The sequence below is a fragment of the Lactuca virosa genome, chromosome 1 (genome assembly GCF_052849685.1).
Source record: "Lactuca virosa cultivar CGN04683 chromosome 1, Lactuca_virosa_CGN04683_v6, whole genome shotgun sequence".
Classification (NCBI taxonomy): domain Eukaryota; kingdom Viridiplantae; phylum Streptophyta; class Magnoliopsida; order Asterales; family Asteraceae; genus Lactuca; species Lactuca virosa.
The window spans coordinates 137,254,414-137,278,033 of NC_136426.1; the positions used below are offsets into that span (position 1 = coordinate 137,254,414).

A 23,620-nucleotide genomic window follows, 5' to 3' on the forward strand; every position below is an offset into this window, starting at 1 on the left:
AAAAAAGGGTAATAAATATTAAAAGATGCAAATATACATAAAAACCACCACGGGTTGTTTTTGCTTTTCCTATCGATGCATCAAATTGTTTTATTATTGATTGGATACTTAAAAAGATCACACTCTTGAGCCAATTTACGGCAGGAAGTCATACATCAAATTGATTAAATATTCAAAATATCACTCATTAGGCGTTATAATAATTACAAGTAACTATCATTCATAAGAAAGAAAAAAAAGTAAAATTAAAATAGAAACCTTTCTAAAATATATGTAATGTTTGTATCATGTAATCTTGTTGATATATAGCACAGTAATGCACACACATTTAAAACAACAAAAGAACACCATTATTCTCCTCCATTAATTCTCTGTAAGCTTTTGTAACCATCCATCATTTCTCCATATTTTTCTGCTAAAAACCTGAAATCGATCATATCATCAACCATAAAAAGAAACATATTTCTTTTGTCACACACCTATCTACCCTAAATTTATTTTAATTACAATTCATGGAGTTTTTATTTATAAATTAAACTTCACAAAAGCTCATTAAAACCCATATTTCAGTTAATTTTTTTTAAAAAAACTGTAAATTAAAATAACGACCTTCCTTTAAAAAATATATGTTTTACTGCAATATTTCATTCCATTTCAAGATGTAATGAAAAAGAATGACATATTGAAAGAAATCAACAAAAGCACATCCACATACTATCTCCAAATTCCAAAACCCATTTTTACAACTGATTATCTAATCATTTTTCACACACAATAAACACAAGAATAAACAATAAAAATAAAACATACCTTAGTTTCTCTACTAGATGTCAGCAAAACCCTTTCCACGATAACTTCTCATCACCATTTTCCTACACCAAAAAGACTAAAATAACCATTACAACACATCTATTCATCACCACTAGAGCCAGAGCTCACATTCATCAACCTCTCCTCCAACACCTCCATCATATTCTCCTGCGGACACCCATCCTCCCCCGTCACCACCCCCGCCCTACAAAAACACTCCGGCCAAGAATTCGTATAAAAACTCTCCGGCGACACCCGTTTATGGGGCCCACCAAAATTCGTCCGCCCCATCACCCGCCTAACCGCCGCCTCAAACCCCACAAACTCCCCCTCCTCCCTTTTAATAAAAAGCGGTGCAAGATTTTTGCGGTCAGGCCGGATGTTTGAGCGGAAACCGTAGTACAAGCGGTGGCCAAGAAGGTTGTTTGCAAAGTTGCTTGGACCATCATAAGTTGGCATGAAAATGTCTGAAAGCAGACAGACCATGTAGTCGACGGCTGAACCGATTAAGCCTTGTGTGTTATCGGTTAATAAGTCGTTTGAATTTGATGAGTCAGTGTCGGTGTCTACAAGTGTTGTGTGGTTTTGGAGTTTTGGAAAAATGGCTCTGAATGGCTTCATGAAGCGATCACCGCCGAATAGTTCGCCGGCTGCAAGATATATTCGGGTCGAATTGTCAAATCCCATTGCCCGTAACACAAGCCCAACCTATAAGAAATAGCAATGTATTTTCAATTTTTGGATTTTGTAATTTAGGGTTAATATTGTAAAAGACCCTATATTGGGGGGGGGGGGGGGGGGGGGGGTTCCGATTTTGCCCTTTTAGCAGGTTTACAGGTAATTTTTTTCCAGAAAAGCCTCAACCTCTTTTTTTTTTGGGAAATCTCCGATAAAGTCCTGATATTTTGGGTCGGATTACAGTTTAACCCAACTTTTATTTTTCGAACAGAAAAGTCGCGATTATTTTATATTTTGCCCAAATTTACAAAACAGTACTTATTTTTTAATAGAAAATGATAGATTATCGTATAAAATTAGATAATCAGGATTTTTCTGTTCAAAAAATAAATGTTGGGATTAAACAGTAAACTGATCCAAAATATTAGGACTTTATCGGAGATTTCCTTTTTTTTTTTTTTTTTTTTTGCAAAAAAACCCTCACATTAGGCAATTTTTTTCGAAAAAAATAGAAAAATATAAGGCCTTTTATAAGAAAAAAATATAGTTGAGGTTTAATCCGTGAAAAACCCCAAAATATAGGGTCTTTCAATAGAAAAATATTTTGTCAACTATTTGTGTAATGGAGCATCCTACTTTTATTTATTTCTATTGAAGTATTGTGCTATTTAACTTTTTTTGTTAAAATCTATCAAATAAGGCAATTTCGAGTGCTGTAATTGGATAATTTTTTTGAAATGCGGTGTACTAATAAGAAACACTATGAAAGTAAACTGGATAGATATTTTGAAGTATAATGAAAATAAGAAAACGAGATTGAATATAATATATTGTAATACAAAGAATGAAAGGAAGATGGTATAACACACAATATTAAAATAGAAAATACTCTTTTTTTTTTTTTCCATTCAGTGTTGTCTGGAAAAATGATGTCGAAAAATATTAGATAAAATGAAGGCACATTTGGGGAAATGGAAGGAAAAAATTAAATGAGGCAAATTTGTAAAAAGCTTGAATTTAATTGGGGAAATCCTCATTTCTCTAACTTTATCTATCAAGTGTTCTTTCTGCATTAAGTTTTAAGTTATGTCTCTGTCTCCATTATGTCAAAAAGAAACAACACCTAAGATGGTTTAGAAGTTAACTTTTATCTAGAAAAATTCAAAACTATTGAATATATTGTGAGAATATAAAGTAAAGGGTGTACCTCTTCAGGAGTTAGAGGACACTTTCCAATAGCTCTTCTTTCACTATAAACAAGTTTCTTTTCAGCAAAATTTTCCTTACGATATTTCATCAACACTTTTTGTTCATGTGGAGAAAATATATCAAAACATCTGCAAGAAACAAAAAACAACAAAGTTTAGCACACTACAAATATCCATTTAAGAACATGGTCCATTTAACAAAATAACCACCTTTTTTACCCTTTTAAGTGGTTATTTTGTTCAAAAAGTGGTCAATTTGTTAAATGGGACCCACCCCATTTAGTCATTTTTGTGATCATCTCTAAAAAATGATATGACTAAATGGAAACTTACCCTGCAAATGCAAGCATATCCTTTTCAAACCGAAGATGTATAGACATGAAGTGACCTTGAGAACGAAGTTTAGCAACTATTGATTGACTTAATTGCATGATATGTGGCTTAAATCTAAGGGCATGATAGTTGACTCTGCATCTCAACCGTTGATATTCAGGATTATTGATCTCTTCAGCTAATCGATGAGAAAAGGGTGTGAGATAAATAGCACCATGTTCCTTCATTTTCTCTAAAGCAGTTGTTGTATACCAAGTGATAGAAGCATCTCTAGGGGGTCGAAGCTATGGAAATAGAAAGAACATCGAGGGTCAAGGGCAAAATAGTCATTTTGGAGAAAAAGGGTAAAAGGTGTTGCTATAAGAATACTGAATATTGAGATAAATGTAAAATTATCTTGTAGTAAGAATTAAGAAACACACCTGAAAAGCTTTAATCTTCTTTGTCTTTCCATTCTTTCGAATTTCAGGAATACTTTCAACAATTCGCACATCATAACGCAATGCTCTGATGAAAATATCAACATCATAGAGACCTTGAAAACCACTGTGCCAAAACAAATGTAAAGATTCTCTCTTTAGCAAAGTTTTCAATCTAAAATTACATCTATTGCCATTAGCCCATTACTATGAATCACAAAATCCCAATAGCATTCCCTTTTGTCCTGAACAAGATTCCTCTATTTTGCCACTATTTAAGGGTATTTTAGACATTTCACTAATAGTAAGACAGTTTCATACCTGTCATCATGCCAGTAAGAATTCGTATCCAGCTCAGGCAACACAAGGGTGGCATTCATAATTCTTGCAGCAAGTACTGCATTACAAATCTGCATAAAGTGATGTGATTTTCACCTAATTAACTCCATAAGAATGTGTCCAAAATAATTTTATATTTAAAAAAATAAATAAAAATAAAGCATAGTATTATTAGTAAAGAAAGAATAATGAACATACTGCAGTTCTTTGCTGATTTAAACCACCATTGCAACGAACACGAAGAAACCCATTGCTTTCATTTGGAGGAGCTAAAAACATTTCAAGATTAGAAATCAAAAGATCATTCAAGGTATCAAGCTAAATTATAATTTATAACAACTTTAGGCAAGTATTTTAAGGACCTCAAGAGCACATACGAGGCCAATTAGATCTAGGAGTGGATGATGGTTTCCAACCACCAGAATCAGCAGGATTCCATAGTTTCTGCACATTAATCTGCTTAAAAAAAGTTTAACTCAAGTCAAACTACAATATTTTCAGCACAAGAAATGGTTGATGAAGTAAACTACAAGAAAATTTTACACCCATATGTGCTTGATAATTAGTTTTAGAGGTATTCATTACTTTGTGAATTTCTATTAGTTAAAGTAGTAATAGGCTGCAACTAATTACTCGAAATTATTATTTGGTAAGGTAGTCAAATGGAAAAGATGATGCAAACGAAAATTGATAATCATCACTTCAACGGAATTAGAGGTTCACTTTGAACATATCCAAACACCCCTAAATCCCCTGAACCCCCCTGCTAATAATTTGAAAGGAGCTTAAAATTCATGATCGCGGTTGCACATTGACAAGCATAGGAAGGTTAAAATGAAAAGGGAGTTGTTAAGAAGTGACCTCAGATGGGGATTCTGGCGATAAGTAATTGGTCTTGCTGGTGGAGATGACGATGAAGTAGATGATTAAAATAACAATCAGAAAAGCCACAATCGTGAATCTGCCGAACAATCCCTTAACTTGTTTCAGCTGGTGTCGATTATAATATGGTCTCTTCAACATCATTCCTTCTCCAGGCCTGAGTGAGATCCACAAACCCACCATCAGAAATCTTAAAATCACGACTAATTGTTATAGAAATCATACGAAAGACTGTTTCATTTAGTTACCTCCTCATTTCAGGAGATACCCAGATCGAAATGGAGGAGTCTGAGTGAGTAGAGAAGGATTTGGTGGAGGATCTGATTTCGGGTGGCGATAAGAACGATGATGTTGATGATCAATGAACGTATACTGGAGTGTAATTCAGGTGATCGGGGCAAGATTTAAGAAAACCAAGGATAGAATCAAATGGATTCCAGTTCTAAATCGGGGTGTTATTTCTTAATGACGATGACCACATGTCGGTGATCATGAAGAGGGGTTCCCAGGGTTCTAGCATGGCGTGAGTCACCATCTGTTTACCTAAAATTTCAATGATAAGTCCGCAACGTGGCAAGTTTGGTGAAAGTATGTCTCAGTAAAACTTTTTCATTTAGTCCCATGATAATTAGAGAAACCGCTAAAAACAAGAGAAAATTCCGAAATACTCCATTATTTATAATGCTTTAGATGGACACTTTATCTTTTGATATTTTCATTATTTGATAAATAAGATCGTTATAGTCAGGGGCGAACACGGCAAGTAAAAGTAGGGGCCGAAACCGAATGTCTAAAAAAAATCCAAACATATGTATTTATTATTTAGTTAAATTGTTGATGTCAATGATATTAACTAGAGAACATATAAATTCCTTTGCTTTAGATTATTTTTATTAATAAGAAAATATACATTTCTAGAATATGAATAAAATTGTGATTTGATCATAAAATATTATATTATATCACGAAAAGCATTTATTTGACAATACATTGAATAGGCAAAAAGCAAAAACTGACAAAAACTTAAACGCTACAGGCTTCTCTCATTTACAACAAGCAAAGACTTTTTGTGTTCATAGTTTCAAAAGTTATAAAAGTAAAAGACGAGAATTCATAAACTAAAGATTGAAACTGTTAAAAGATAAAAGATAGAAATCTACATACAAGGAGACCTTGGAAACGAGATGGGCAACAGACGTTTTCGGTCAGACATAGAGGCGACGAAGAGTTAGGTGCTGTTTGTTTTTTCGAAGCGAAAATTCATGAAGTCTGCGGACCACCTCTGCAATCCTCTGCAGCAGAAGAGGTGGAACAAACGGCTGCAGCCCATAATAAGAAGCATGTTTGTTTTTTAACATCTGCAGACTGCTGCAGTAAACTGAAATTTAAATAAACTTAAAATAGTTCTCAACACCGAAATTTTAATAATTCTAGTCTTAAAACATTGAAAGAGTACTAAAAATAACATGTAAAAAAACAAAATATAAAACTTTAAAAAAAAAATTTACAAAAATATAAAAGAAGTTAACAGCTTTATTCTAGAAAAAAAAAACTAATTTTAAAAAACATTAAAAAAAATAATAAAAAAAATTAAGAAAGCATTGCAAACGATGTGTACAAAGTTCGTAAAAAATTACACACGTTAAAAAAGATGAAACTGAAACTGAAACTGAAAATATTATTAACGGAAACGGTAAAAAAATTAAAAAAATCAAAGTTTTTTTTTTTTAATCAAGTTAAAAAATTTTGTGGAAACTATAATAAGAAATTGTATCAAATCCGTAAATAAAAGCTTTTTTTTTTAATAAAAATGTTTAAAAAAAATAAGTTATACCAAAATTCTAAAAAAAACTTCAAAAAATTGAAAGCTGAAGAAGTTTGAAGAGGCAAATCAAGTGCTGCGCCACGAAGCACACACGCAGAGGTTTTGTAGTCTGAAGTCTTCCAAAAAACAAACTGCTGCGAGAGGGAAAGTGTTGCGCGTGTGCTGCGCCGCGCAGCAGAAAGTGGTTTGAAGAGGTTTTTCTAAAAAAACAAACAGCACCTTAGAGTTTCCGGCATTGTCCGGCGTCAATTTTAAAGCGACGACCAAAGATAAAAGTCTTAATTGAGGTTGATTACTGGGCTTTTATCTATTAGAATTTAGAAGAGTTTACTTATTTATTTATTTGATATTTTTATAGACTCCCGATTTCTCAAAGATCAATTAAATTTTGATATCAAATGTTTTAGAACCTTAGTAACTTACCTTTTTTTCTCAATTTTGAAATTGTGTCGATACATTCTTTTTTGGATAGCATAATCCACAGCCCATTTCAAACACATCATCAAGAACCAAACTCGTCAACATTTTTAGGAAGTTATTAGGCAAAAAAGAGGGGGGGGGGGGGGCATGGCCTCCCCTAGCCCCTTAAAGGATCCGCCCCTGGTTATAGTAAAGATCAAATCATTCAAAATGAACTAGCTTTTCAAATCTGTTTGTATTATCTTTATTTGTGCAAGATTTCATTATAAGTTGTGGAATAATTTCAAAGGTTAATAGCATAAAAGACACTCAATTTACACAAAAATTCTAATTTGACACTGTGTTTTTTTTCTCAAATTTGACACTGTGTTTTCCAATTTGTTACAATTCTGACCACTTGACCGGTTAACCAGGTTACATGCTGACGTGGCATGATGACGTGTCAGTTTTTATGACGTGTCATGATATGCTGACGTGTCAAAATTGAATTTTTTTCCACAAAAAACACTAAGTTTTCACTTTTTTCGATTTTGACACTAAATTTAATTTTTTTCTTTCAATTTTGATACTATTTTTTTTGTTCCAAATCGAACATCATTTTTTTCCAATTTTGTTCAATATTGATACTTTTTTCTATTTGAAACCGTATAAATATTTTTTTAATACATTTAAACTGTATAAATACGTTTTTTTTTCAGTTAAAAACCATAGTTTTGTATAAATACAAAGTTTTTTTTACATTCAAACCATAATTTTATGTATAAAAATGTATTATCGTATTTTATACTATAAATACGCAACTTTAAAATAAGTTTGGAGGCGTGTAGTCGATCAAAACTCGGATGCCAAGTTTGCAATTCATGAAATTTTTACGTCTTATTAGAAGCTTATGGTTAGTTTGATTCTCATGATATAACTAATGCATATTTATACATTATGCTTTATGCTTTAAATGTAGTAAAAAAAAAACACCTTATATTTAAATAAAAATGTGGTTTTTAAACGAAAAAAATATATTTATACGGTTTAAAATGTAATAAAAAAATATATTTATACGGTTTCAAATGGAAAATGATCAAAATTGAACAAATTTAATAAATGATGTTCGATTTGGAAAAAAAAAACATAGTGTCAAAATTGAACGAAAAAATTAAACTTAGTGTCAAAATCGAAAAAAAGTGAAAACTTAGTGTTTTTTGTGAAAAATAAATAAATTTTGACACGTCAGCATATCATGTCAGTATACCACGTCATCAAAACTGACACGTCATCATGTCACGTCAGCTTGTAACCTGGTTGACCGGTCAAGTAGTTAGAATTGTAACAAATTGAAAAACACACTGTCAAATTTGAGAAAAAAAAAAACACAGTGTCAAATTAGAATTTTGATGTAAACTGAATGTCTGTTTTGCTTTTTACCTTAATTTCAACTTCTTAACTATTATTGTAGAAGTAAAATTAAGAGGAAAAAAACATTTTACTTGGAATAAGAAACAAGACCATCATTATCATATACACGGCACAAGATCACAAAGCCAAAGGTAAACCATGGCTCATCATGCTCTTTTTAATTTGTGATGGATAGATGAAATAGTGATATTTTATGAGGTTTTTTGTGATCCATAATGGTTGATTTTCTAGTTGAATTGGCAAATATTATATAGGCTTGATTTCAGGATTTATGGATAAATTTAGGTTATGCATGAGTCTTTTAGCATATATAACGAATTTCCTAGGGTTTAAAAGATTAAAAACTTAAATGTCGAATAAAAACTAAAAAGGTAAGACTAGATCACGTTAAAATCTTAATATCCTAAAATCCTAGTATGGATATTGTTTCATGATAGGTAATAGTAAAATCAAGATCGTTTTCTTTTTGTAGGATGTTAAAATGGTAAGATCTTAACAACTATAATTTTGAATGGTGAATTTTAATAAAAATATCACAAAAGTATATTGTGTTGTAGTTTCAGAATAATCTACAACACAACCTTTAAGTAAAAAAAAAGATTAAAAATTACAAAATATAGTGTGTAATTAAAATGTATTGTATATATTGTGAAATACATGACTTTTCAACATTTGCGGTCTAAAACTTTGAATACAAGAGGAGAGAAAAAAATAAACAGATTAACACGTCACGTCAAATAGACATGACAAGTTGTAACCGGATGAAATCTAACCTAGTGGCTATATGCTGACAATCTTGGAACTTTAACGCCTAAAATAGTATGATTTGATATTTAGTAACCAAATTGACACTTTCATGATTAATTATACCAATAATCCATATATATATATATATATATATATATATATATATATATATATATATATATATATAGAGAGAGAGAGAGAGAGCTAGGTTCAAATGTTTTTAGCAACTATTGTGTGCATGTATGCACTAATGAAAATTCAAGAAAAAAATAAATCATTAATGTAAAAAAAAGGGTAGATGAGTCATTTTGTTTTTATAAACCAAAAATAAATTCTTATATATTTGGTATATCCCTTAAATCACGTCTACTATTATTTGACTTTTTTCAAACCATCATCTCCACAACCCTAATACAAATCGCCGACCTTTTAAAAAACCAAGAAATCGATTGTCGGCGGTAAGTTTCTTCACTCTTCTCCTCTTTATCTCTATAGAATCTGTTGGTCGCCGATTTGTTCTGTTGGTGGTGAAGCACGGAGGCATGTGGGCATCCGACGGGAGCAGTGGTGCTCCGATTCCATCGAATTGGATTCCTCCGATTCATGTTTCTGGCTTCGATTCTTGTATACTAGGTACGATTCACCTTATTAATTCAGACCCCTTATTAATTCTTCAATTACATGATTCTTGTAGTAATCAATTTTCAAATTTCTACCTATTTCCATCGACTTCCACCTACAGTAATCAATTTCGAATTTTTAGTTTTGCTTCTCTTCTACTCTTCTACTTTTATTCGGAGGCATGTGGGCATGCGTCTACTGCTTCCTGATGCGCTTACTGGAATTGAGTTTGTAGACATACTATTGTTGGAATTCTACTTCTAAATCAAATATGTTGCTGGAAATTATGTTTATAGGTAAACTATTGCAAGTAAATACAATACTTTTGAACCTTGTGGTATGCATTCTAAATCAAATATGTTGCTGGTAATTATGTTTATAGGTAAACTATTGCAAGTAAATCAAATATGGTTTTTGGCTTGTTTGATGATAATGCCTAACAAGTGTTTGTTGAAATGCCTGAAAGAGAATCTAAAGAATTTAACATTGTGGTATGCATTCTGTCAGAATTACTAGCAACACATGTTTTATGTAATTGTTTAAAAGATAATTAATTTGTCTATGTATTATTTTGGTTCAATTTGTGATTTTGAATTCCAAATTCTATTCTCCCTCGTTATTGTATATTTGAAATCTAAAATTATATTAGCAGTAAATACAATACTTTTGAATGTATTCTATGTATTCTGTTAGAATGTATTATGCCAGAATAAAATCTATGTATTCTGCCAGAATGTATTCTGTCATATTCTATGTATTCTATCAGAATATATTAAGTGATAGTTAATTGCAAGTAACATGTTTTTAACCATTATTAGTTTTTGTTGTATTTGTGATAGGAATGGCTGGAAGAATGCGTTGAAGACATAATAGGAATAACTTGAAGAATGAATAAAGTTTGACCATACTCACAATTTAAGAATGTTGTTATTTTTTAAGAATTTTATTCATTGTTGTTGATATTCTTTTAGAATATGTATAATTATATTAAAATGTATAAGAGTTTTAGTCTGTAAGAATATGTATGAATTTGTATTTATGTTCGGATGTATAAGAATATATTAGAATGTTGTTATTTTTCAACATCTGATTTAAGAATTTTGTTTTTCTTCAATAATATTCTATTAGAATAAAATTCTGAAAGAACATCATTCTAACAAAAAATATTCTGATAGAATAAAATCGGTTATGTTTACAAATTACGTTAGAATTAAAATTGAATTAATTAAAAAAATTTAGATTTTTTAAATTAGGAGAATTAATTATCCTAAAAATCCGAAAATTTCCTTTTATAAATGTAGTTAATTGTCCAAAATACCCTTTTGCTAAAAATTATGTGATTATATGGTACATGTTACCCCATTGTAATATAATACACTCTCAAATCATGTCCATTGATTAATTCCATCCGTTGGTCCAGATCTGTGCATTCTGGCACACAATAGTTAGTAAAAACAAAATAACCTAAGCCTATATATATATATATATATATATATATATATATATATATATATATGTTAGGTTGGTATATAGTGTACCTATAAGGTGATTTCAACAAACCGACCTTAGCTCAGTTGGTAGAGCGGAGGACTGTAGTGGTAACATAGCCATCCTTAGGTCGCTGGTTCGAATCCGGCAGGTCGGAAATTTTTTCGTTCCATTTTTTCTCTTTTTATGAAATTTTTTCCTTCTGAATTCCTTAAGTTTTGTCATCTTTGATGTCCTTTCTGATTCTTTGAATTTTAGTTGTTCTTGAACGTGAAATTAAAAGGAGAGAATCCATTGCTGAGCCAACTCGATCCATTATCATCAACACCTTTCCTATTCGTTCTATCTATGGTAAGTGATCTATAATCGATTTCGCAATCTCTCTCACTCTTAACACGTACACACATTTTCAAACCCTAGATTGATTGAATCTCTATCGTTAAGCTATTCAATTCCCCTCATATCCATCTGAATAAGTCGAATCTCCGGAAATAAAGTAAGAAACTCTTAGGAAACTGTATGTGTAAGTACTAGTATTCCTTTTGGTGATTAAATCCATTTTTTGCCTTTAGTAATTTTGTGTTATATTCAAAACTTTTACCTAATTATGAACTCAATCATCGTTCATAAGCATTTAAGTTGTTCAGGATAAACAATTTGAACAAAAAACTTACTCTGTATCCTGAATTACTTCACCAGAAATGAGTAAATGATTGCTAATCATAAGGATCATTAAATGCAGGTGAAACATAACGACATGACTAACATGATCTATGTTTGTTTCATATCCTGCAACTCTTCCTCTTCCTTTTCATATATCCTCTCTAATGGAGTTTGAATACTTGTTTTTGCTACCATTTTAGGAGATTTGTTGCCAAATTTATGTATCTTATGTGTGTTTGTTGTAATTAACTCATGATATTTTACAGGCAAGCTCATTGAGATTGTATTTGACTTGCATACGAAACACTCTAGAGGCTGCCATGTGTTTGCAGGTATACAATGTTATACTATATAGTTTACATTATTTGTTGAATTATGGATTTCAAGTCAAAATCTTGGAAGCAATAAATGCTTTTAGTTGAACATTTAGGTCTTGTTTCTTTTTTACCGACTTAATAGGTGCAGAGCTTAAGTTATATATGGGTGTATCTTTTTTGATTTAATGCACAATGAATGACTCATTTACTTTTTTATTTAAACATCATTTATCCAGACAACACTGTATCCACACAGTACTTAATGGGAGGAAAAAGGAAAAAAAGAAACAGGATCTGTAACTATTAATGCATACTTTTTCTCTAATGTTGTTATATTCTCTTGTTTCAGAATTTCCCTTGTCAAGAAGTTGAAAGACATAATAAACCCGAAGTTGAAATGAAGTATGTAACTTCAATTTAGCTTCTTCTTCTTCTTCTTCTTCTTCTTTTTTTAAGTTTATTTTTATATCATTTACGCCTTGATTAAAGGATGAGGTAAAGAAAACCATTTGTGTCAAATAGAGTTATGATATACTTATTTTTTTCAACCATTTACAGGACAAGCCCGGAGCTTCTGCTCAATCCTGTAAGAAAAGATTCTTGTTTTTTTTTTTTTTTTCAGTTGATTATTTATATCATTATTTTAATGTTGATACTTACATTTCAGGTTGTGATTTGTCGAAATGAGGCTGAAAAATGTTTGATTGAAACATCTATTAATTCACTTCGCATAAGCCTCAAGGTAATCACACTAAATGTTTAATTTACATCATTATAATTTATTTCGGGAAAAAGATTACTGGAATGGAATTCAATTCCATGCCTTCTAGTTTTCTGTTTAGTATATAAATATAGCTTTGGAATTAGAATGTTAATAATGGTAAATGACAAAATTACCCTTCATTGATTTTTAATTTGTGCATAGGTGAAGCAGGCAGATGAGCTTGAAAACATCCTAACCAAAAAATTCCTTAGATTTTTGTCAATGAGGGCAGAAGCTTTTCAAGTATTAAGGAGAAAACCAGTACAGGTGTACACACACTTACACACTTACACACACTCACATATCTTTAAATAAGATCTAATTATGACCCTATATCTCTCTCTTTATTTTTATTTTTCAGGGTTATGATATTAGTTTTCTTATCACTAATTACCACTGTGAAGAGATGCAGAAGCATAAGCTTATCGACTTCATTGTGCAATTCATGGAAGTAAGATTTTAATCAACTCTAGTTATCTTTGTTTTTTATTATTAATGTATAATCTGTTAACTAATCAGATCTATATATTTTTTGGTTCACACTTGTATGTTTTTTATGTTGTAGAATGAGAGATGGTATATAAACATCTGTGAATAAAATCATTTTGATATTTATAAACATGTTTGGTTTATAATTATTATGTGGTGTTGATTTGCAGGATATTGACAAAGAGATAAGTGAACTAAAACTGTCAATGAATACAAGGGGGAGGTTAGTGGCAACTGAATTTTTGAAGCAATTCATCTGAGGACTGAAGTAGTTCATTTCTTTGTGTATTTTGATGAAACAATGACACTATTATTCAGATGTTTTCTTTTTTTATATCATATATGTTTGTTGTAGTTTGATTTTTGTGGATTTATTTTGTTTCAAGTTAGGTACAGTTGGAAAGGTCCCTTCTTGAGGGTCATTTTGGGAAATTTACAATTTTTTTTTTTTTGGTAAATTTTAATCTAGGGTTTGCTTGTTCTACATAAAAAGTGATGGTATTGGTTTGTTCCAAGATATTATTACTGTCGAAAGGTAATTAGATGATTTTTTTGGACTTAATGGACTTAACAGAAACATGACTTAATCCAGTAAGCTATACATATTGATGTTTCTTTTTAAAGAAATAGAGGCATTCGCCATTGAGTTGTAATGCAATTCTAATTCGAATGTGAGTATGTGACATAATATTTCTTGGGTGGGGTGAATTAGTGACTTCATGGTGTTATTCTAGACGTTTATGAATTTTCCAATTTTATTGGATGGAGTTTAGCTGATTAGATGTATAAAAAAATTCATTTTGAATAGTTAATGGGAGGTCAAATATTTGGAATCGAAAAAAAACTAACTTTTTACAATTCTCCATTGGGAGATAATGCATTTTTTGGTCGAATAATTCAACCATTCAATATGAACTAATTGTTTTTTTTTTTGAGTTCATCTTTAATACAACTAACTCCTCTTTTAATCAAGAGGATGATATTTTATTTCTCTTTAATTATAGTAAAACTTTAATATTTGTTATTTATTACCTAGTTAATTTCTTTTAATAAATATTAAATATTAAGTTCTTAATTATAATGTAACATTTTTGGTATTATAATATTTTTTATAACTATATACCTAAGAATTTATTGTCTTTCGTATTTTATTACACCGTGTTTCTATAATTATTTTTCATCTTATAAGTATTTTTGGTCATTATATCGGCAAAAAGGTCATCCTCACAAATATTTTGACAAAAATATTATTACTATCTTGTAATTTTTTTTTTCTAAATTTTCAATATTTTTTGTCATCGGATGTGTGTTCAAATATACATTTATGTCTACTATTTTACGGTGATTGTTGTAATATATTTCTTTCGTTTAATTGTCAAAATTTTTGTATTTTAACATGTTATTTTCATTAAATATTTTTGTTGTGTAAAATATCTTTTAAAAAACTGATGTTTATGTAAAAATGACAATTTTGGATGATAAGGTTTTTATAATACATTTAGTATAGACGAGGATAAACTAGTTAATCATAGATTTTGTTTTTCCAAAATGGTCAATGATTGAAGATGATTTAAGTTAATAGAGTTTTGTTTGATAAAGTTAGTGGAAAACTGATATGAAAAAAAAAAACCATATATGATGTCAATGTTTACGTTAAAGCTTGTAACCCACCTTACGTAACATCATGTTTACATTGAGCGGTGTGCATGCGTCAAAGGGCTTGTCAACTCACCCTCAAGACTCACCTTCACACACCCATATCATATAGCCTAAGTGCAATATGTTTTTAAGTTTTTGTTGATTTTTTTTAATTAAAAAAAACATAGGTTTGCTATACAAACATTTTTTTATTTTACTCAAGTATCATATTAACTTTCAAATGCCTTTTAACTTGTTTACTATGAATTTATATAATTAGGATACAACTTATATATTATGATGTGTGGGAGATTAAATGTGAAAAAAAAAAGATTAAGGTGGTGTTTGTTTTTTCGAGAAAAGCTTTCGGACCACTTTTGTCAGCCTGCATAGACGTTTTATCTTATATATTGTTTGTTTTTTAGAAGACCATATATTTTTTTTTAAGTTTGTACGTCACAAACATTTCTCACATTTTCTAAGGATATACAAATATAACAAAATATTTAAGTAAATTGTAAAGGTCTCGTTAAAACGAGCCAACTAATTATTTTTTGAAAAACAAAATCAAAATTTTATATGTTTTATCTTTTCAAAAAGCGATAGTTTTAATTTCTAAACATAGTTTTTGAAATAAACAATTTCGATTTATCATTTTGAAAAATAATCATTTGTTCTATTAGCAAGGTTGTCAAGGTCCCGTTCTTGATCGTAAGATCTTAAGATCCTATCTATGAAAATCGTTCCGGATCGTAATAAGATCGCTTTATATGTAAGATCGCGAAAGGTATCATAGGATCGTAGGATCGGGATCCAATCTGATCCTACCATTCTATGAAAACTGAAAATTTGTAATATGGTTTTCCTTTTACTCATTTATTTATTGATCGATCTCCTTATCCATAAGTCAATCGGGAATAACCTCATTCAATACATATTTTTATGAACCGTAAAATGATTGATAACGCTTCTTAGAGCATCTCCAACCCACTCTCATTTTTTATTATTTCTCAATTTCTCTCCAACCTTACCCCATTTATTTCCCCATTTTGGGGGGAAATAGTATAACACCATATTGAGGATGAACTTTGATTTGTTGATTTTAGTCCATTTTTTTTTATATATTTATACATTTCTGGTTTTTTTATCTACTAATTATAATTTAAATGTAGAATTTAATACTTATAATATTGTTTTATGTATTAAATTATATTAATTAATTATAAATATAAAGTTTGTTTTTTGTTTATCAAATTCATATTGAAATTTTAAAACAAGATAACGTATTTTACAAAAGCTTATAATTAAGTGTTATAAATATAATCTTATTTATTTAATATTATTGTAATGAAAAAAAATATAGATTATATATTTGTTAAAACCAAATTAATAGAAGGGGTGTGTTTGACAATTTATATAAGTTAGAAGAATGGAATATACTTTTTAGAGGTAAAAATAAGATAAAAAATAGAGTATGGTTGGAGATGAAACACTATTTACCCTATTTTTTACTTCATTTTTGAGGGAAAAAATGAAAGTGTGTTGGAGATGATCTTATGTTTGTTTGTTTGTTTATTTTTATTTTTATTTTTTTATTTTTTCTTATAAAGATCACTATACAGATCATCAATTAATGAAGATATATTAGATTGAAAGAAGGGTTTCATGACTTTCAAAACTTCATTTGCAATGCAAAACTTCATCAGTTAATGAAGATATATTAGATCATCAATAAAGCCTATTCTAACTATCAAATTCATTCATTTTCTTCTTCAAGAATTAACCCATGAAATTGCTATTAAACGAATATTTGGATTCAATTTTGTTTTTGAACATATTAGATACTATATTCAATTTAAATTAATAGCCATGTCATTAATTCAATTTTTCTTTTTATTATTTATTATGGCACAATTTAAATCTATAAAGGTTCCCAAACATACAAGTCGATTATTATTTCTAAACATCACTTAATGAGACAACAAAATAGGCCCCTAAATCACAATATAAGGTAAATTAGTTAATAATCAACAACACACAACACAAAAAGATAACCCTTTAAACATTTGCAAGTATACTCAATAACCTTTATATGAAAACAAAAGGCTATATATATTATCTAGTAACCTAATTTATACTATACTAAAACTTATATTTCAATATTTAAAATCTATATATCAAAATCACTGAGCCTTTGGTTTTTCGATTTTAACGTACGGAAAAAACCCCATAAAATACACAACCCGTGGGTCCCACCCCCTTTGTTGAGCCCGACAAAACATCAAAAATTCATTCGCAAAATACGAATTAAACGCCATGAACACATGCCACAACGCATGCCCTTGTGGATTAAACTCCCAAATAGAAATCTTCCTACAAAAAACCCGATCAAAACCCCAACATGAAAGGCCAAGGAATAAAGTGATGAGGTAGAGTTTTGCTAGATGTTTTGCGTTCTTATCATGTGTGTGAATGTAGTATTTGTACATTCTCGGGATGCAAAGAAGACAAAGTGTTATGTAATGAGCTTTGAAACCAAAATTGGAACGAATTTGGGAATGAAAGATTGCAAAAAGGACACCATAGAGGAAGAGAAAAGTGGGCATTGTGGTTTTGTAATGCCAATGTGGAGAGTAGAGGATGTAGATGTATAATAGCATTTCCCATACCATTGGTGTTTCATCTCCTTGTTGTTGCCTGAATTTAAGTACAAAGTTTTGATCAATAATAGCAATCTGTTTTTATTTGTTTGTGTGAATTTGTTTCAAATTATGAACTTCAATGTAAGGTAGCTTACAGTCGTTGCAGTGTAGCATGAAACAACATGCTCCCAATAGCAAGGATCATATTGGAGATGTGAAGTATGCTGAATCTTTTCTCAAACTGCTGACTTAATGCAATCACAAGTCCAATAAGTGCCAAAACAATGCTTGGGATATTTGAAATCGTGTTGTAAAATTCAGCAATATATGAAGAGTGCGCATAATTCTGTTCACACCATTCTGTAGTTGATGTAACAGGACCCCAAAAACTTGATGTTGCAAATGCCATTCTTCAAGTAAATAACTACAGGAAACAGCATCAAGATTATTGATACATATACTGATATACACCCTCAAATTCAAAATCAATACCAATTTCTTTGCATTTTTGTCTCATTTGCAATACTTGTATGATTTGAGATAGATATGGATTTCTCGATGAAGATTTAAAGTGTTTTGTGAAATTAAAGCTTAGCAGTTTAACGATGCACAAAATAAACCAAAAGAAACATGAGCGTATGGATCCAGATGCTTCTAGACAATATCGATCAGAGCATTTCAAACTTTTTTCATCGAGCATTTACATTTCAACAACAGAATAGCAAAAAAGCAAATTAAACAGCCCTAAATCCATCCATTCCATGAACACTTACACTTCAACAATGGAATCTAAAGATGAACAATAATCAAAACAAAAAATTACATGTACCGAAATAAGAATAGAGATCATACCACTAGTCAACTTCGATTCTCTCTCCCTTCCGCCAAAATCGTACGAATGGAGAGAAATAATGTGTAGGCTTTATGATTCGCAGTCGCACAGCTCTCGATTTTCTGGCGCACGAGAAACAGAGGATGAATTTTGAGTTGTTTCTGAAAAAAAGCGTGACACGTATTTAAAGGAATCTTTAAAACCGCTGGTTTTGAAGCGCGTGGTGGAATCTGATTTGTTCTGCTAGGCTAGGAAGCGAGAGTCGGCAGATGCGCGTAGCGGATCACCACCGTTGGATTGGAACGATTTGCGGTTAAGATTAGCGCCCCAATATCTTGATGGTGGGACAATTTATTTACCCACGGAATGCAAAAAAGATACATTACTTACAACAAAGGTATACATTTTTAGATTAAATTACAAAAATGATTCCTCTTTTTTTTTTGCACTTTTGTTTATAAAAGTTTTTCTTTACAAATTAAGTCATTATTTAGTTGTTGTTTTTTTATTTTATTTTATATTTTTTTTATGATGATGTCGATCCTCTAACCTTGTTACCACTTTTATGATTATGTATAGTTAAATTTTATTAAATTTAATGTTTTATTGATATTGTTATACTACTTTGGGACCACCTATTACCTATAGGCTATAGGGTAGGAAGGTAACCTATATTTTCTATTGTTCAAACCAATTTTGGAGAAATCGGATTGGGCCCATTTAGGAGGAAAAAGTAGGCCTTACTCGAAAGAGTTTGGTTTTTATTATTATTATTATTATTATTATTATTATTTGTATAACTGATCTTTTGGTCGTAACAATTATTTTTAACTGATATAGAAAACAAACTTCAGTAGTAATTTATTTACAAATTAAATATGTATTTGTATTATATTTGATTTTAAATACAAACTGAAAAAATAAGAAAGCAAATGTGAAAACATAAAAACTGCGAAACCAAATACAATTTTTATTTGTTGCTTAATTCCTTGTCATCTTGACATGGGGAAAATACTTGAAATAGACAAAAAACGGAGGTAAATTTATAAATTTAGTCATAAAAAAAGTTTTTTCCAGATATAGACACGCATTCCGCGGAGGACCCTCCGCGGACCTCTGCGGAACGATGAAATCTCCGCGAAGAGGGGGTAAATTGGTAATTTCCACCGTCTTTTTTTGAGAAAAACCCTCTTTTGGTCCCCACTGGTCCCCGTTCCTCGTCCACCCTCCGCATCGCATCGGCTACTCGAAGCTTTGATCGAAGAATTCAAATCCGGCGAGGACTTCAACTCCGACGAGGACTTCAACTCCGCCGAACACTTCAACTCCGACGACGACTTCAACTCCGGCGACGACTTCAACTCCGGCGAAATCAAGTCGCAGAGGTCTTTCCGTCACCGATGGACCCCGAATTCCTCGATGGATATGGTTCCCGGGTATTTCTCACATTCTCATCTAATTGTTAATGTCGAATATGATTCAAATTAGAGGAAAACCCATTTGATTTCATTGAATATGTATACAGAATATGATTCAAATTCCCCAATGTAATTTAGGATTTTTAGGTTTACAGAATATGATTCAAATTGCGGATGATCCATTCCGCGGAGGGGGACGTCAGTCCGCAGAGGCTTCTCCACGGAGTGATGTGTTTCCTCAGCGGAATGCTATAATCCAACATTGCAGCCTCCGCGTAAGCTAGATGTCACTCCACAGAGATGCCTCCGCGGAATGACCTCTAGCCTCCGCGGAGTGATGGTTTTTGCACAATTTTTATTTTTCTGCTTTTAAGTATGTTGCTATTTATTTCATAATGGAATAATTTTTTTTTTCAATTAGTAATTTTTAAATGAAATAATAATTGTTATTTTTTTGTTGTGTAGCACGAAGATCTTAATCAAAAAGCGGATTTAACTTTGAAAGGCGTGGTGGGGACTATCATTAAAGACTATTTTCCGTGCCTAACACAATCACAACGAGTATTATTCGAAGCTTCCCCCTTTAGAATATTCTTAGGAATGCATATCCCACATGGTGATCCCTTACTTGTACATAAGATGATGTTGCACGAAGTAAGGTGTCAACAAATATTTGAGATGGGAAGGTTTATGTTTGATGTAGAGGGGATCCAGTTGGGTTTTGGCGAAACTAAATATATTTTGATTTGTGGTTTAAAAGTTGGTCCTTATGTGGATTTACTCCATGACGAAAAGGGTCAGTCAAATTCAAATCTCCGTGCTCGGTTGTTCCCAGAGATTTCTGATGCACGTTTGTGGCTGAAAGATTTAGAAGACTTAATTATGTCCCCGAATTATTTGGCACTACAAGATGAAGATGTTGTGATGCTTATCCAGCTTGTTTTTATGTTGAAGGGTCTACACGGACGGGACGTTAAAACGGGCATTCCTGCAGCAGTATACAAGCTTGCTGATAATATAGATGATTGGAACAGGTATTACATTTAAAACAGGCATTCCCGCAGTAGTATGCAATGCACTAATTATAATAAATAAATTGAAAATTGCAGGTTCGCATGGGGTACGTATTTCTGGAAATATACTTCGCGTATGATGCGTGGAATGTTTAAGAAAATAGAAGAGTTTAGAGAATTCAAGCAGGCCAATCCCGAATCGAAGAAAGTACACAAATATACCGTTCCCGGTTTTATGCTTCCGTTTAAGGTTAGTTTCTAATGCATTTTAATAGTTATCATTGTTTAGTTTTTTATACTATAAAAATTTGAACTTCGTTTTGTATTATATAATAAGTTTGTATCATGACTTTTATAGTATAATAGAACGATACTTACATTTTTTTCATAGATATGGATTTTGGAGACGTTCCCAGAGGCAACCAAGTTTTTTATACGCACGCCGACAGAATTGTCACGGATGAGGGCGTGGAGAAGTAAAACACCGTTGAATTGGGTTCAATGTTGTCGAATAATGAACGTGTCTGTGGTATGGTTTTTATATTAACAATCATCTATATTTACAAATTCCAAATTATTTTCATGTTAAACTAACAATCTGATTTTTGCAGCCTAACAACCAACCTATTAATGTCGAGGCAAACCCGGAGGAGCTGATGTTGCCGTTTTATGTTCGTTATGTCAATTGGACTCTTAACCCTGTAGAGTCTCCCCCACGGCAACATAGTCCCGTCCAAAATAGTCCACCTCCTATTGCCTCGCCTGCTCGAAGAAGGATGTACAAGTCCGAAATACAAACATCTTCGACTGAATCTACCACAAATGCTTCTTCCTCGCAACATCTTGAAACAGAAATAAGTTATATGTCACACGACACATCAAGATTGGCAAAGAAGAAGAAGACGAACACAAAGGCATTAGTGAAGCGTCTACTAGGCGTTGTGGCTGACTTAAGTTCTAAAGTAGACCGTGTATTACAGAAAAAAGATGAACGCGACACAAATTTTGAACCAGACAGAAGGTTTCGAGAGGAGGAAGAGATGATAAATGAAGAGGAGGAAGAAAAATCTTACCATGATACACATTTTGACTATGATAATATAGGTAGTCATGGTTTGGAGGGGGAATTTGAGTCTACACCTACGCATGTTGAGCCATCATTGGACGTGGGTGAACATCTCACAAAAGAAATGACTCCTATTGTTAGGCCGCAACAGAAGAGGGGTGTTCCATGGTATCAGCGGACTCCGTTCACAGTGGTACAGAACTCATATTTTAAATTTGGTATATTTTTTAAATATTAACGTATTGATTATTATTTAACATGATAATTTTTTAGATGCAATCCACACCAAAATTGAAGAAAATCACGAAAGCAAAGAAAAAAAAGTGGTGAAGAGTCCTGAAAAAGCAAATGAAGACATTGTGAATGAAGAGAGTAATGTTGTTTCAAATCATCTCCTGCTCGACAGTGTTGAAGCTGCCAGTACGTTGACTTTTTGGAAAGAATGGAATAGTATCTCTTCCAACCTGAACACTAAACATAAGCTGCATATGCTGCCACTGGATGTGGAGTTTTGGTCGAGGTTACTTGCAGTTACTGACGCTGGGTGGTTAATTTCTTCGGTAACATTCGTTAAATATAAATTTTAACTACATTTTTAGACGATAATTTATATAAAAAATTGTAACATTTTTATCTTAAAATGTACATCATATTGCGATATGGAGTGCCTTGCTCATGGAAAGACGGCCGACGAACGCAAGGTGGACGATATTCCCTCAAGAACTTAATTTGCAAAACGGAAAAACATATTTTCTTAGGAATATTGCAAATGGTGTCGGAGGCCATCCTAAATGGACGGATGTGGATATGGTTAGTTAAGTTTATTAATTATTTATTTTATATAGGAAACGAATTAATGACTATTACATTTGTTTTTGTTTGTAGGTTCTATTCACCATAAACGTTCCTCATTCCCATTGGTTTTTGGTAGTGCTACATTTAGATATTTGGAAAGTACACATATATGATTCAGCACGATGTATGAATTACTTCACAACGTACTTGACTGGTGGAGAATTCAAAAGTTTTGGGGATAGTATAATCGAAGAGCTAGATGCGATTGACTACTGGAAGGATTTCCCCGATGGACACAAAGATAACGCAGTTGTGGAGTTTATTGACATTGTAGACGCGCCACAACAATAATATATTGCTAATAAAGGGGATTGTGGAGTATTCGTTATCATGTATATGGAAATGATTGCTTCGGGGGTACCGGTGAAGAGTGATAAGCCATGTAGAGATGCGGGATTTCTCTACAGAAATAGGATGACAAATATTTTTTGGGATACTAAATAACTTGATGTTTGGAAGTTTGTATACATTATTATGAAATACTTGTTTTTAGTAGTTTTGTTTAATATAAACAACTTTTGTATCATATATTTTTTGAAACATAATTCACCAACATATATTACGATACATTAAAAACAAAACAAACATTTGAAATTACATAATAACATTACAGAAAACATTGCAAATAAAAGATGAACGACAAACAAACATTACATAGAACATTACGAATAAAAGAGTCGTCTACATGAAAAAGGGTTTATTTCTAACCAGATTCCAAACGTCCGTATACTCGAACTCGGTTTC

General features: G+C 31.5%; 3 protein-coding genes and 1 non-coding gene across 4 annotated transcripts; 2 read left to right on the forward strand and 2 right to left on the reverse strand.

Moving 5' to 3' along the window:
- Positions 1-164: 164 nt before the first annotated feature.
- On the reverse strand, positions 165-5,242 carry LOC145158610 (O-fucosyltransferase 1-like). Its single transcript, XM_079077487.1, has 10 exons — positions 4,918-5,242; positions 4,649-4,826; positions 4,165-4,243; positions 3,986-4,056; positions 3,770-3,858; positions 3,452-3,575; positions 3,030-3,313; positions 2,696-2,825; positions 811-1,518; positions 165-423 (listed from the first exon to the last, which is right to left on the reverse strand). Exons 1-9 carry the CDS (start codon positions 4,923-4,925, stop codon positions 910-912), a joined length of 1,572 nt encoding a protein of 523 aa, XP_078933613.1. The 5' UTR covers positions 4,926-5,242; the 3' UTR covers positions 165-423; positions 811-909.
- A 6,009-nt stretch (positions 5,243-11,251) lies between these two features.
- TRNAY-GUA (transfer RNA tyrosine (anticodon GUA)) lies at positions 11,252-11,337 on the forward strand. Its single transcript is given in 2 exon segments — positions 11,252-11,288; positions 11,302-11,337. It is a non-coding gene; the product is annotated as a tRNA-Tyr (tRNA).
- ARPC4 (binding protein) lies at positions 11,268-13,844 on the forward strand. Its single transcript, XM_079043733.1, has 9 exons — positions 11,268-11,331; positions 11,439-11,531; positions 12,110-12,175; positions 12,510-12,562; positions 12,719-12,746; positions 12,828-12,902; positions 13,086-13,190; positions 13,285-13,374; positions 13,583-13,844. The coding sequence occupies exons 2-9, from the start codon at positions 11,529-11,531 to the stop codon at positions 13,670-13,672; spliced, it is 510 nt and encodes a 169-aa protein (XP_078899859.1). The 5' UTR covers positions 11,268-11,331; positions 11,439-11,528; the 3' UTR covers positions 13,673-13,844.
- Positions 13,845-17,047: 3,203 nt separating this feature from the next.
- LOC145158627 (alkaline ceramidase-like) lies at positions 17,048-18,693 on the reverse strand. The gene is made up of 3 exons (XM_079077496.1): positions 18,545-18,693; positions 17,848-18,116; positions 17,048-17,747 (listed from the first exon to the last, which is right to left on the reverse strand). Exons 2-3 carry the CDS (start codon positions 18,099-18,101, stop codon positions 17,234-17,236), a joined length of 768 nt encoding a protein of 255 aa, XP_078933622.1. The 5' UTR covers positions 18,102-18,116; positions 18,545-18,693; the 3' UTR covers positions 17,048-17,233.
- Positions 18,694-23,620: the final 4,927 nt, after the last annotated feature.

Excerpts from the sequence above, each read along its gene's own strand:
- LOC145158627 (XM_079077496.1), bottom strand. The coding sequence starts at position 18,101 with ATGGCATTTGCAACATCAAGTTTTTGGGGTCCTGTTACATCAACTACA. Across the intron at positions 17,748-17,847 it reads CATGCTACACTGCAACGACT|GCAACAACAAGGAGATGAAA; the intron begins GTAAGCTACCTT and ends ACTTAAATTCAG.
- LOC145158610 (XM_079077487.1), bottom strand. Across the intron at positions 4,057-4,164 it reads TCCTAGATCTAATTGGCCTC|CTCCTCCAAATGAAAGCAAT; the intron begins GTATGTGCTCTT and ends AAATGTTTTTAG. Across the intron at positions 1,519-2,695 it reads GTCCTCTAACTCCTGAAGAG|GTTGGGCTTGTGTTACGGGC; the intron begins GTACACCCTTTA and ends TATTTCTTATAG.
- ARPC4 (XM_079043733.1), top strand. Across the intron at positions 12,563-12,718 it reads AAACCCGAAGTTGAAATGAA|GACAAGCCCGGAGCTTCTGC; the intron begins GTATGTAACTTC and ends AACCATTTACAG. Across the intron at positions 12,903-13,085 it reads CACTTCGCATAAGCCTCAAG|GTGAAGCAGGCAGATGAGCT; the intron begins GTAATCACACTA and ends ATTTGTGCATAG.